Source organism: Haemorhous mexicanus, chromosome Z (assembly GCF_027477595.1).
Source record: "Haemorhous mexicanus isolate bHaeMex1 chromosome Z, bHaeMex1.pri, whole genome shotgun sequence".
Lineage (NCBI taxonomy): Eukaryota > Metazoa > Chordata > Aves > Passeriformes > Fringillidae > Haemorhous > Haemorhous mexicanus.
The window spans coordinates 44,773,287-44,787,601 of record NC_082381.1 but is presented as its reverse complement, the minus strand read 5'-3'; the positions used below and the strand labels follow the sequence as shown (position 1 = coordinate 44,787,601).

The 14,315-nt window shown below is 42.7% G+C and overlaps 1 protein-coding gene across 3 annotated transcripts; it reads right to left on the bottom strand.

The window, feature by feature from the left end:
• Positions 1 to 1,489: 1,489 nt before the first annotated feature.
• FUT10 (fucosyltransferase 10) lies at positions 1,490 to 14,224 on the bottom strand. Of its 3 annotated transcripts, XM_059874041.1 has the most exons (6): positions 14,065 to 14,224; positions 12,696 to 12,847; positions 11,940 to 12,143; positions 10,964 to 11,249; positions 4,823 to 5,658; positions 1,490 to 3,546 (listed from the first exon to the last, which is right to left on the bottom strand). In XM_059874041.1, exons 3-6 carry the CDS (start codon positions 12,018 to 12,020, stop codon positions 3,322 to 3,324), a joined length of 1,428 nt encoding a protein of 475 aa, XP_059730024.1. In that variant the 5' UTR covers positions 12,021 to 12,143; positions 12,696 to 12,847; positions 14,065 to 14,224; the 3' UTR covers positions 1,490 to 3,321. The 3 variants fall into 3 exon arrangements, with proteins under 3 accessions (XP_059730024.1, XP_059730022.1, XP_059730021.1); XM_059874039.1 differs by lacking the exon at positions 12,696 to 12,847 and having other exon boundaries at positions 11,940 to 12,146; XM_059874038.1 differs by lacking the exon at positions 12,696 to 12,847.
• Between the last annotated feature and the right edge of the window lie 91 nt (positions 14,225 to 14,315).

The following is a 14,315-nucleotide window of genomic DNA, read 5'->3' as shown; positions in this document are numbered from 1 at the left end:
AAAAATGGAGAAATGCGAGCAGATGTTTGCAGTGAAAAAACTTGTATTTTGTTTCCCTACACAATCAGATGTCACAAGGACAGGTGGTACAGGTATATAAGAGGGAGCTGGTAAAAGGCAGAGGCTGGATGTAGAGAGGATAAGAGAGAATAGTAGGAAGGTTAAAAGCAATCTTGACTCTCAGTTGTCTGTACCCCTGCCCTAATTTTCCTCAGGGAGAAGGACTGTCTCTAAGGCTAACATCCAGGGTCACCTCCTTCCCCAGACTTGCCCAGTCCCACCAGAGAGATGCTGCAGATTTCTGAGACACCTCCAAGTTGAATGCAGGCGTCTTCTAAAGGGGTCTTGAAGTTTTGTACTTCAAAAGCAAAGGTCACTGTGGGCTCAGAGGCCACAAATATTTATGAATCCAGGGGTAGCTGATGGGTATGGGTTCCATGGAATAAATGCAAACCCAGAAGGAACTGTCTTTGTCATGTTAATATGCCACACAAGAGGAAATCAGGACATCTTGTTACCACCAACCATTCTACCATGTAAGAGGATGGTAAGCATGCACTTCATACTGAAGAATACACTTCATACAGAATCAGCTGTTCATACAGAATCAGCTCCCGTTTTTGGAAGTACAGAGTTTTTCTCAACTATTCTGCTATTGTCTTTCTAGGGCAAAAAGAAACCAAAAAAAGAAAGGACTGTACCATCTGTGTCTGTCAAACTGCATCCCTCTGTCGGCTAGATTACAAACCTGTACATGGCAGGAAAGCTAGCAAATCTGCTAAATAAAAAATTCTGCTTATTCCTTCTCAGAGCAGTAGAGGGAGAGAAGAGATCAACCTAGAATTCATGATGGTCAGTCTTTCTTACACTTGATAAGTCTGCACAAATTCTTGCAAGATATTCACAAACCCTCCACCCAGCACAAGAAAAAAGATTCTAGAAGGTAATTAAAAAATGAAGAGTCCAAATGGAGATTCCTCTGAACTAGTTTGTGGGACCCAAGAGCTTAGTTTACTTTGTAAAAAGAAAGCACTGTGAGAGGACTGACAATGAAACCACAGTACACCTCTAGGCAACTGTTCTGGAGACTCATCTTTCTACTGTGTGCAGCAGCGGATAAACATGTTACCTCTTCTGAAACACAGGCTGCTGACCACTTGAAATATCAGAGTGTGGGTCGCAATCCTTCTTTCCCTCACACTTCACCAAATTAAAATGAAGGATTAAAAAACCACTAAAAATTGAGATTAATATGTCTCATATCTTTGGATGATATCTATCTACCAGGCTGCTCAAGACGGTCAGGATATGACAGATTCCACCATGAAAACAAAGAAAAAAAAATCCATTTTTGCAGTTCCTGAGGTCTTTAAACAACATGGCTCGAGAGTTTTGGCCAAGGGGACAGCAGAACATCACAAACCAAACCAAACCAAACCAAACCACACAACAAAAAAAAATTAAAAAAAAAAAACCAATAGCAATAAAATGCAGTTCTTCATGTTTCTTTATCAAACTGGGAGGTGAAACAGACATTCACGGCAACAGATAGGCATTCAGCAGTTCCCTTTGCAAATGTTTTGGGGTTTATGTCCAGCTTTCAGCCCTGATCTAGGGAACCCTGTAAGTCACTTCAGTTAATGTCATTTTCCAAAGAACTTCATTCATGAAGCCTTGTCAACAATTGCACTGCAGACCACTGGGGAAAGTGTTTAAGGTATGCCCAACAGATGCTAGTGTGTCACACTAGCAAAACACTAGTGGTGAAAAATTTCAGTGGGAATATTCTGCTTCATCAAAACTAAATACATCCTCATAAAAAAAATGACTGATACTAATGACCAATACTCCATTGTTCATGGCATCAAAACTCATCTTCCCTTTGAAAGATTTAAAAGTATTTAAAAATTCACCAGCTATTTGTTGAGGAAATTTCTAGTGAGGAAAGGTAAGTAAATTTCACAGCTGAATTTCTTGGTGTAAATGCTATTCACATCCTTCTCCATTGCCACTCCTTGGCTACCCCTTCATAAAACAGAAGTGTGTTTGACAGAAATTTTAAAATAGCCTGGTGCAATGAACAATTCCATGGAAATTTCACACAGGTGAAAATCTGCCTTTCCAACAATGTGAAGAACCCTGGATTAGTAATTCCATTTGCCCATGTCATCATATATGGGCATGTGTATGAATGAGTGTCACTCATCTGAATGGCTTCACACAGCTACCGCCATTTTGCAGATCCTGTGAAAATTGACTCCTCCACAGACTGAGGTTGAAAGAACCTGGAAAGAAAACTGCAACAGTAAATACCAGGCAAAGATGTGTCTTTTGGCAAGTGATGATTAAGATCACCAAGTTTTATTCTTCGTCAGATTAAGTAGTTTGAGATTTTGTGTGTTAAAACAGGAAGGCTGCCTTCTTCTTGGGCCTACTGAAGACTTCAGCACCAATGGACTGTCTATTATCCCTGCTCTTTTAATCATATAATTTCATGTTTATACATGATACAAATACTACCATCAGAATACAAATACATCATCAGAAAGGCAAGAAGATAAATCAGATCTAAGCCAACCCTATTTCTGGGGAGTAGAGATACTCATGTGCTCTGCTTATTTTTAGCAAAAGATGGTGGGTAAATCTGAGCCAGCACGTTTTCATTCAATCTGTCCCCGGACACTAACAGATGGTGCTTCCTCGTGCCAACCACTAATGTACAGTACATTGGCACTCAGTGTCAGGACACAAAGCCCGCCAAGTCCCTGCTTAAATCTGCTGATGCCAGGAAATTTGATAATAAAGAGCTAGTCCCACAGCTAGACACAGTCCCAAGTTTTTAATCTACCTCCAAAGCAGCACAGGAGCTGTACCTGTGCAATGGCATCAGCTGCTCTGCACCTTGCAGAGAGAGAGCAAAGGAGGGTCCAGGACTGGGGAAAAAGGGGTCTTGAGTCCAAGCAGGTATGTATCTAAAGATGAAGGGAGAACCATCTGCTTCAGAGTAATTAGCTGTGTGCTTAAATCTGGGCTTTTAGAAGCCGGACAACCAGGAACTTAATACCCAAACAGTTGAACACACGACAATTAATATAAATCATTCTGAATATAAATATATGCATACATATGCGCATATATTACCTGGCAGAATGATTTGACAGTTTAGCATTTCTCGGTGCCCCTTGAGCACTGAACATACTAAATTCAGTCTCACGGACCTACTTCCCATGGCTAATAATCCTAAATAATAAGGTCACCTGCAAAAGAAAATTCCACAGAACTCCTCTGAGGCGCTCACTCTGTTTTACAGGTCCATTGTGTTTATTCTTTGAATACAAGAGTCCAAAATTCTTCAGCAGTAAAATTCTTGTTCCTTTCCACCAGATGCCTCAGTGCCCAGGCTTCTTTCTCAGATTGCTCAAAGCTTGGTATCCACATCTTTTGGAGAGAAATCCAGCCAGGGTTTGATGATGAGAACCAGAATGCCTCTGGCTTGGGGCAGCTCAGATGATTAACCTGAGCCTCCCACCGCTGGGGCAGCCATCCCTGGCAATGAAGACAAATAAAAGGGGTTATTCAGGGACCCAGACAAATAAAGAAAAGTGCTATGCCATTAGTAAACTGTCAAATCACGTCAGTTACACTTTTCTTCCTGCTGCAGGCTCTACCCATGTCCCTGTGGAAGGCCTCCCCCAGGTGCCTGGGACAAGATCAGTCATGCTGACAAGTCATGCATCTGAGTCTCAGATAAGGTTTGGCTGCAAATGAGCAGCACCAGCCCACACAAAAAGAAATTATAAGACAAGGAGTTATATTTTCATCATTATATTCTGTTTTCATCTTAAATATGCACACACTTACTGAGATTCTTTTTCTAAGGAAAAAAAAACAAACCATGAATCTGGCCATGAGACTAAACTGGTCTTCATAACTTTACTGATTAGAGAGCCACAAAAGCATGGGGAAGGAATATCTGTATCTATCTATTCTCTACCTTTCCATGGCTGCATTCCTAACCCAAAGAGAGAAATATGTCCAGATTTGCACGGACTCAAACAGAAAAATCTGGTTAAGTGTAATGCTTGCCAGTTTGTAACTCTCATCACTTCAGCTCACCTTAATTACTTCAAAAGTTTTCTCCATCTCTCTTCTGCTGGCTGACCATTTAACGTATTCCTCAGATGGTGATCAGCTAAAGTACGACTTCTCACAAACACACAACCTGGCTTAGAAACTAAGCTTCTAAGTTTGTGTTTAGTCAGGAAATGTGCACACAGGCAAGGGCATGTGAATGTACCCACACATACACAGAACCTGACAGGGATAGAGTGCTTAAGACAGATCAGAAGTCAGGGATCTCTAGTTCAGTTCCCTCTTCCAAACAGGTGTAACCATATTTAATTGCCTAGGGCAAAATTGAGTTTAGTCTTAAAACACCTCCAAGGAGAGAGATCCCACAACCTTTCTGGGCAACCTCTCTCCAAATGTTCTAGGTCATCTGAAGAAGGTCAACATATTATGCTACTTTCTGCAATATGAAAAAAATCTTTTCCCTGAACAACTCAAGCCTTCAGCTGAAAATGACCATCAGGTCAATGTCATGTGCTCACACACTGCACTTCAGCAGTGTGATAATAAAGAGCTAGCCAGGGAGGAATACATGTTCTCAACACCTGTTTACATGAGGATGCACAGCCCAGTGGCACTGGAATACCGTGGCTGTCAGCTAGCTGGAAATCTGGTAACCAAAATTCCTGGGACAAACTTGACCCTAATGCCATTTTAAAGCCTTTCTGAGACACGAACACAAATTCACACATACCTTTTCTTTCCGTCTGATGTTTTCCCAGACTCTGTTACAAACCATGCACTCAAAGGTGTCAATGTAATTGTCCTGGGTGATATCTTGCACTCCCCACTTGCGTTCCTTCATTGTTCTAAGCAGTCTTGGGTTGGAAATGTCCCCTTTCAGTTTCCACTGTAAGTAGGACTCATATTCTTCATCATTTGTATCCAGTGTTTTGATATAGCTAGCGAGATCCCGAGGGTGTGAAAAACTGGATACCAGGATTGCGCTCTTGTTACTAGGAAGCCAGTCTACAATGCTGGGAGACCCAAAGTACACTGGCACTACTCCCAACTTCAGTGGCCGCCAGAGTTTTTCAGTGATGTAATCTTCACAGACAGCATTTTCAAAAGCAAGAATGAACTTGTACTGTGCCAGTATTTTTAAAAAGTTTCCATCATCCATGGCAGCTGGATTTCTGAGATGCTGAGGAAGATCTCTATTATGCAAACATTCCCCATAAGAGTCTACTTCAATGTGGCACATCAGCTCACGCACATAGCTGTCCCGGTCAGAAGGGGGGTTGCAGTCAGACTGCACGTACACAAGCGGTGCAAGCCTTTTCCTCAGGCTGTTTTTCATCTGCAGGGGGATCATGAACCTCAATGACTTCAGGACCTCTACACCCTCAAGATACTGAGTGGTCAGTGGCAGATGAGAGTGGCGGCTAAATGTTGCAGTGTGGTTGAATAAGGTGATGGCTGCTTCGTGGAAGAGTTTGTAGTTGTTTTTTGGTGACTCTTCATGGAAAAGGGCCCAGTCATGATATTCTTTACGAGGGAGAGGTAAACTGTCTATACTGAAGTCAGTACCTAGACAAAAGCAAACAGTGTTCATCCTGCTCTTCTCTATCATGCAACACTAACTACAATGACACAAAAATCTAGTTTTAATTTAGTATCAGCACTACAACCATCACATCTCTGACACTATTAGGCAGCTATTTCAAAGAATGCAATTAAGGCAAAGGCACAAGAGCATAATGACAGATAAAACTGAATTTCATAGCAGAAGAACCTAGAGAAGTGGGATCAGTAGTTAATATTAAATGGTTTCTTTACATGTCATATTAGTTTAAAGGCCTCTCATTTCAAAGGATCACTAGGAATTTCATATTTTAATGCACTGAAATGAGACTAGTAAGATGTTTAATAATCCCCTGGTTCTCTAAACAGGAGAACAGATGGCATTTCCTCTGCGATGTGAAGAAAATAGTTACCACAGAACTCAATTTAGTTCTAGTAATAAAACAACTAAATGGATGATGCTGAAATCCTGGACAGGATTAAGGAGAAAAAATAATTACTTCAAGTTTTTAAAAGACATCATACTGTAGAGACTTAGGAAGCCAAACTATTAACTTTTCAAAGAGAAAATTAAGAGGTGATGTATCACAGCTGCCTACCAAATACATAAAGAAGAAGCTTCTGGCAGAAGACAGCTCCTCAAAGTAATGCCAATAGTAGAAGAAGAATACTGTCTAAACTCTAAAAACAGTCAACTGCAGAAACTGGGAAAACTGTGGTCAAAGCCTTAGGACAAACCTAGATGGCTTTTCTCAAAGGCTGGTCTGTACAAAACTAAGTTGAAAGTACCACTTCATTAATGCACTGCTTGCTCTCCCTTCATAACTACTGCACTACACTCTTACGACCAGCCTTACTGCAGATTAAATGCAAACTTGCCCTGTTTCTGTCAAGATACTTCCTCACCATCTTGTTTTCTACTTAAGAAAAGGCACTGAACATACAGAACTTTTACTTAATATTGTTAAGCAAGAAAGGTTCAAAAACTGAAACTAACACTGAAGAGCTGGTTTAGAAAATAACACAAATTCTTATCTTCAGATAAACTACCATCTGTGTCAGCTCAACCTTTGTGTAGCAAACTCCATGGATGATTGCATCTAAAACTTTTGGGAATATAAGATCTTAAACAAGTTGAACTCAGACCAACTAAGGGGATCAGCCAGTAAGCAGCAGATTCCGTGGAGGCAGGGTAATGCTTTCTCCACGCCAGTTTCCTCATTCACCATAAGACAGAGATGCACAGTCACAAGAAGCAGGGTCAAATAGCGGCCATATCTCTACAGTGGGCTATGGACCACAAACAACAGCAAAGCACCTCAACTCTTACCAGGAACTCTCCATCAGAAGACTGCACATGCCTTGTACTGTTGCATCAGACACAAAAAATTCCCACCCTGGGAAGGGATCTCAATGTTCCCATGCCAATTTAAATGTATATAACCCAGCATACTCTTTGTTTTGCAGGCCCCTACCCTCAATGAGTGAAGACTGCAATCACCATTCCTATCATGGACATCAAAATTGCAATGATCAAGAAACATCACTGGATCCATCAGAGGTGGCCTTTTTCCTCTTCACTATCTACTTCCTTCCTTCTATTCCTTCCTCCTCTTTTTCTCTTTCTTTTCCTTACACATTTTCTTCATGAGATTTTTATACTTTTATAGGAAAGAATCAGAAGAGCCACACACCTCCTTTCCACTGCAATTAAATTGTTTTGAAATAAACCTGGCTGATATATACACACCAGCCATCCAGAGTGGTTTCATTCTAATTCACCCAAGGAATCCATTAAAAGGAACCTCAGTTACCATCCCTCAGAGGTGGCTTATAACACCATCTCACTCACACTTGTAACTTTTCACTCTCCATTCTACCCTTGACATCAAACCACTGATGGCAAAAAGAAGGGGGTGCTAGCAAAAGTCTTACACAGAATATTGATCTAAAAGTGAAGATATAAAGAAGATTTTAAAAAATGCCCAGTGGTCCTTGCAGCTATACGAGCCTGCCAAAGTGACTCCAAGGACGACCTTATAAAACTAAAATGAGACTTCATTACTGCAGCAGAGATAGAAGTTAGCTGTCAGTAATATAAAAATCTCCTACAGAGCAAGATCTTTCAGGAGCATCAGGTGGGGATGTTTCAGGCCATTAAACATCGACCTTCTGTCTTATTCTCAGGTCCTCAGCACTAAAAGGATGAAAGGGTATGCCACTCAAGGAAAAATGCTATTTGCTTCTTCTGTTTTTGATGTGTTACCTTGTTTTTGATGTGTTATTTTGTGACAGAAGAAGGTGATGAAAACTGAAAGTTAATCAAATTCTCATGGAGAAATTCATAAAGTCTGTCTGGCTTTGAAAACACTGTTTTAGGTAATGCCAAGAGAAGTAACAGTGCATACCTACAATAACGAAATGCTGCGGATTGAAATCACAGCACTGCAGTTTGTCTCTTACAAGGGTGCTCCCTCTTTCAGGTAGTATCGCAGGGAAAAGGGGGTGGAAACACAGGCAAGAATAGAGAAAGACAAAAAGGCAACATGTAAAACTTACCAAACTAGGGGACCGTTAAGTTGGGCAAAGAGAAACATAAAGAAAAATGCACTATAAAATCACAGAATCTCAGAATCATTTATGTTGCAAAAGACCTCCAAGATTGTCAAGTCCAGCCTTTGACCAATCACCACATTGTCAACTGGACCACGCACTTAATTCCATAACCAGTTGTTTCCTGAACAACCCCAGGGATGGTGACTCCACTACCACCCTGGGCAATCCATTCCAATGTTTAACAATCTATTCCATGAAAAAATTTCTCCTGATGTCCAACTGGAATGTCCCCTTGGTTCAGCTTGAGGCTGTGTCCTCTCATCCCATCACTGGGTGCCTGGGAGAGGAGGCCAACCCTCACCTGGCTACAGCCTCTTGTCAGGGAGTTGTCAAGAGTGATAAGGTTACCCCTGTGCCTCCTTTTCTCCAGGCTGAACAACCCCAGCTCCCTCAGCCATCCTCACCGGACTTCTTCTCCAGACCCTTCCCCAGCTTTGATGCCCTTCTCTGGGCATGCGCCAGCACCTCAATGTCTTTCTTGAAATAAGGGGGCCAAAACTGGACACAGTACAGATCAGAGCGCATCAGAACGACTGAATTTAATACAACACTTAATCAATCTCAGTCCAACAAGAAGACAAAAAGGATTAAATGGAAGATAACATCAGCATGGCCCCTACTCCATGAGATGAAGAAAATAAGGAAGCATATGATGGAATAGAAAAAAGCACCACAAGACTAAAATTATGAGCAATTTCACTTCCTAACTATTAATTTGGAAATCTTAGATATGCAGAAGAGAAATATGTATGCTGTTAGAAGTTATGCATTTTAGAAGACATCTTCCATTCAGAAGTCAAACTCCAAGAACTCAGTGCTCCAGTACAGAGCAGCTGGACATCCTTCTCTCATAGGAACAACACTCCTGAGGCCCTGACAGTTCCAGCTCATGCTGACTCAGTCACATTGGCAGCTCACACTAAATACTACATTTTATGAATTACGTGACACTGAAAATGTGGAGTTGGGACTCTCTCCCAAAAGCAGAGACAAAGTCTAGCAAGGGGATGCCACATTTAATTTCAAAACAAAAGACAGCGACACTTGACAAAGTTATAACCTACACTGAGGGCCAGGCCAGAACAGTGAGTTGGGACAAGCTGCAGAAAAATTGGTGTTCCTAACAAAGTAGTTGTGCTGGGAAACATCTACACCCTGTATTTTTGCAAAGTACTTTTCTTAATATTTGGATCATTGTTCTCTTGACTAGCTTACTGATCAAGTACTGGGGAAATTATTGCATTTTCTTTGGAAGGTGAAACTGTGCTCTGATCCAGCCTTAGCATGGAAATACAAATATTCCAGTTTTAACTCAGCAGGCTCTTTAGAGGGAAAATCTGTAAAAGTAAAATACACTTTTTTGCAGACTCACAGCTCACTGCACCATGGCAGGGGGGAGAGAGGGAGAGAAAGAAAAACTCTCTGTTTTGGCATTGTGAGATCATTTACTGTGGTTTAAAAATACGTAAAAATTTTGCATATTTTGACATTTGTCTTTACAAAGTTCATAGCCAGCATCACTATAAAAAGAAAAAAAAAAAAAGCTACAGGGAGCGTCTTATGCCCAGCATAAATTGTCTTTTAAAAATGTCAGAGTAAACTATGTCCAGAAGCCTGCTAAAAATGAAGAGTAACAATCCTTCTAATACTGAAAAAGACAAATGAAACTACTACCAGAGACCAAAATCATCAGACTTTACAGCTTTCCTGTGATGCAATCCAGCTTTCTTTGTCTTTAATTGGGTCAACTTCTCATTCCTTTTCTGTTATTCCTTTGCTTTCATGATTAACCACCATATTATCTGACAAAGCTGACCTACTTGGAGATCTAAAAAGATCAGTGATGAGAAGTTTTTGTTTCACTGCTAACAACAAATCTTAAGGCTCTTCTTTCCTATATTTCCCGTTTACCTGTATTCAGATTGAGCAAATGAGATTCATTATCTAGATTTATTTTATTTCCAGACAAAATAGCTGAACATACCAGTCAGAGAAAAGCATTTGAATTTATTTTTCCACCTAAAACTCAGGTTTTCTTTGAAAAACAACTGGATGGGGGAAAAGAACAAAAGTTGAGGAAGTAAGGTCTACTTTTAAATGATGCATCTTTCATGCTCTTTAGACTCACTTTACAGTGTATGTAATGGGAAGTCTGTGGCAGAGCCAGAGCAGCTCAGAAGGTTGCACTAACTAATGCTCCCTGTATGGAATCCATAGGTTTCTTTCACTACATTCCATTTAGAGTCTGCTAGTAATTTCTTGGCACATGAGGCAGGGGAGTTGCACTGTTACCAGAGAATGCATTTTTAGACAAAAGACTTGCACAAGTGCAACAAAGGCCTTGCAGAGCCCTGCTAGAGGTGACAAGCCAAAAGACTGGAAAAAGTTAGCTTGATCTCAGACTGTCTTTAAATGCTTTGGCAATGAAATTGTCTTTTCTTCCATGAACAGAGAGTACATGTGATTGGAAAGCATCATGAGACAAGGCATCAGTAATACTAGAGATGTACATGGTCACTTTTCAGAGTACTTTTACAGAGCACTTGTAATGGTATCCAGCACCAGGCAAAGTTTAACCCAATGAGCTGCATAAATTTCCTGTTCAAAATCATTGCCACCTAGAATATTTAATCCCTGTGGGGAAAGAACTAAGCAGGAGGAAAAGCTACTTCTTTAAAAACAAATAGATTCTTACCATAGAACAGAAATGCTCTTGTCATCTGATTGTGCTGGTAGGTCTTGTTTATAGTAAAGAAGCAAACATCCTCTCCACACTGACTGAATCTCCCTGTCTCTCCAGTCAGGGGAGACCACCAGAGCAGGACAGGATAGTGGTTTACATCAAACTTTGTCTTGAAGCTGCTGTGAAGTTCCTGCTTTTTAAACTGAAAAGCATGCCTCTCCCCAGGCTTTAATAGGCTGCTGTGTAAACTGGAGATTACTGACACCTTATTCTCTGAATTGCCCAGTTCGGTGATAACCTTCAGGGAAATAAACATACATATCACAACACGTCACTGTCATTAGCCAGGACATCTACATGTAAACCAGAATTTAAGTATCAAGCACTAAGTCAGTATGTTATGTTTCTGTCAGTCAAACTAGATGCATTTCACTGACTGCAGACATCAGGTCATCTTATGTCAGAACAGCAAAAGCTTTAATTTGAAATTGTAAGGAGAAGGCAGGAAATACAATTTCTGTACTGAAATACAGCCACACCATGTGTGACTTAACAACACAACTTCCACTTTCTCCCTGGAAAATGAATAGGGCAGAAAACAGCCCTTCAGTAGCCAGCTTTCTTCTGAAAATTAGCTGTTAAAAAACCCACTAGGTTTTCCACGGGTCCAGCCTTGTCCCCCAGCCTAACAAGTTCAAACACGTGCAAAGAGGAGGCAATACTGGATAGAGGCAAGACAACATAGCATGGTATGTTGCAGCATTGCTGAGAAACTCCTCCAGGAGCTAAGGACACATACAAGAAAGGTATTCTCTGGATTATGTCACTTCCAGAGTCAGCTATCACCACAAGGCCAATGCTGCTAACAGAGTAATTCCTGGTGAAGCACAGACTAGTATGGAAAATGTCTGCCGTCTCTGTCATCTGACAGAATTGTGTCCTGCTTTGACAGCAATCTCATACATACCCCACCCCCTTGCCCCTGTACCTGGAGTGTCAGGACAAGGAAAAAGGCAGCTGCAAAGCAGAAGCAAGATGCCCAAAGTATCTTCCTCCTCATTCTAATCATCCTGCACTACCAGGCTTGCCAGAGCAGTTACATCTAGGCATTAGGAAGGTCAGCTCGTCCAAAGTCTTCACTCTTTGCTGCTGGGCTTTCCCACTTTATCCTTATTGCTCTTCATGGTGACTGCTGCTGAAAAAGAGCAGAGCATCAGCACAGACAGCTCCTTCAAATCTCAATGGTTATTTCATGTCTACCCATAGCCTTCTGTAGGTGCCAGAGCCACATTTTCAGCCAGAAAAGCAGCCTGCACAAGACAGCACTCTTGCTCACAAAGCCCCAGGCACTTACTTTCCCTGTAGACATCCTGGACATCCTCTCATCCTTGTAGTCAGCCTAAAGAATGCTGATGGCACTGGGTCAGCACAGTGTGAGGGCCACTGCTTTCATGAGTTTCAGATATCAAGCTGTGCTGCTATTCAGCAGACTCACAAGTAGGGAAGCAACAAAAGGTTTTCCTTCCCTGGGCAATCTCTGAAAATGCTCCTGGAAAGGCACACAACTACCTGGCCTCAGACTTACTGCATTTCAGTCTTCTGCAACTTCTCTTCACAAACATAAAGAAAGCTCATGGAATATGCTCTAGGTATCAAGAAAGTAACCACACAATACACACACAAACTCTGTCCACACTTAAACCTAGCTACATTTAAAAAGCTTCCCTTTCAGAGTAATCTGCACCTGTGGTGGTCTGCCTCTCTTCAAATAACTCTCCGTTCCCCAACGCTTTTTTTGGCCTCTAGAGAACTCCACTGTTTTCTTGCATGATGGATGTTTCTGCACAAAAATCTCAACTCTTGGCAACAGGAGAAGTTGTAAAATTCCAGCCACATCTTGAAAAATAAAAATAAAGGATGGTAGAAAGATAGGACTGTAGCACTCCATACAGAGATGTAAAGTTTGAAAACGTGGGTGTTCTGAAAACTCAGAGATATGACAATTAAATTTATGCTGGTTTCCTGCCAGCTTTCCCCCCATCTTAATCCCAATCACAAAGTTCTAAAGCCCTGACAAAGAGGGATGGGTCCCAAACCTACTGCCTGCTGTAGTACTATCATGGAGGTGCTGACAGCCAGAGGATAAAAATTTTTCTTTTTCTGCTCCCACTGACACAGGAGTTCATCCCTTTCTCTCAAACATCAGAAAGGCCTCTTTTAGCAAAAGCTGACATGAAACCCTGCTGTGCAATTCTGCTCTGCACAGGCCAGCTGCTTTTGAAGGTCTGTGTGGGTGTGAAAGTGCATGGCTGCCAGTTAAGTGCTTCTCAGATCAGGCAGGATTTTCCACAAAATCCTCTGCACCTTCTGTGCCTCCTGCAGTACAGCCAAAAAGCGGCACCAGGAGGGGAAGGGGATGAATTCTACCCACTGCACACCTGGAGCTGGACCGTATTTTTAACACCATATATCTTACCACGCCAGTGCATAGCAAAAAGCAAGATTCTGATGATCCACTGAATACCACCCTAACCCCTGCCATGGTAAAAGAGTAGCAGGAATTGTCACATTCTCAAGTCCTAGAGGGGGAACTGAAAATAGCATGGGTGTACTCCACCTATTAACCCAGGGAACCAACCCATCAACCCAGGGAACCACCGAGCCACGGCTTCATTTTTGAATCTGCAGTGCCCAGCATGCAATACTTCTGCCCAGCACTGCGGTGCGTACTTGGACTGAGCCAGACAAGGCTCTGCCCCGTCCCAACGCCACTGGCAAGGAGATGATCTTGCAACGCATTCCCACCTCTGTCAGGCTGAGCGGGGGCCCTGAAGACTTGAGGGAAAAGCATAAATCACCACCCCAGGCTGCCCTGCGGGAGCAGCAGTTCCCTGCAAATCCTTCTAAACTTCCTGCCAGATCTCCCCGCCGCCTCTCCTTCCAGCTCTGTCTCGCCGCATTTCTATGGGCTTAGCATCACAGCCAGGGGTTTTCCTGCTCTCCGAAACGCTGCCCCTTCCGTTCCCGAGGCTCTGCACATCCCACAGCCCCCCCCGGCCCTGCTCCCTCCGTGGGTCGGACATTCTCCGGCCGGGGCCCGCCGCCGTACTCACCCCGAGAAACTCGCTCCCGCCTCACCGCCGCCGTCCCCCTGTGGCCGGGTCTGAGGCGGTTTGGGGTGTTTTGCTGCTTTTTTTTAACTTTCAGCTAGTGCGCCCACTTGGAGCGCGGAGGGGCGGCGGGCGCGGGGCGGGGGCGGCGCGGTGCGCGCCTCCCTCCGCCCAGCCGCGGGGGCGGGGAAGGGGTCGGCTCTGCCCCGGGTCCCCGAGGCCTGCACAGCCAACGCGGAGGCCTAATCGCCGTG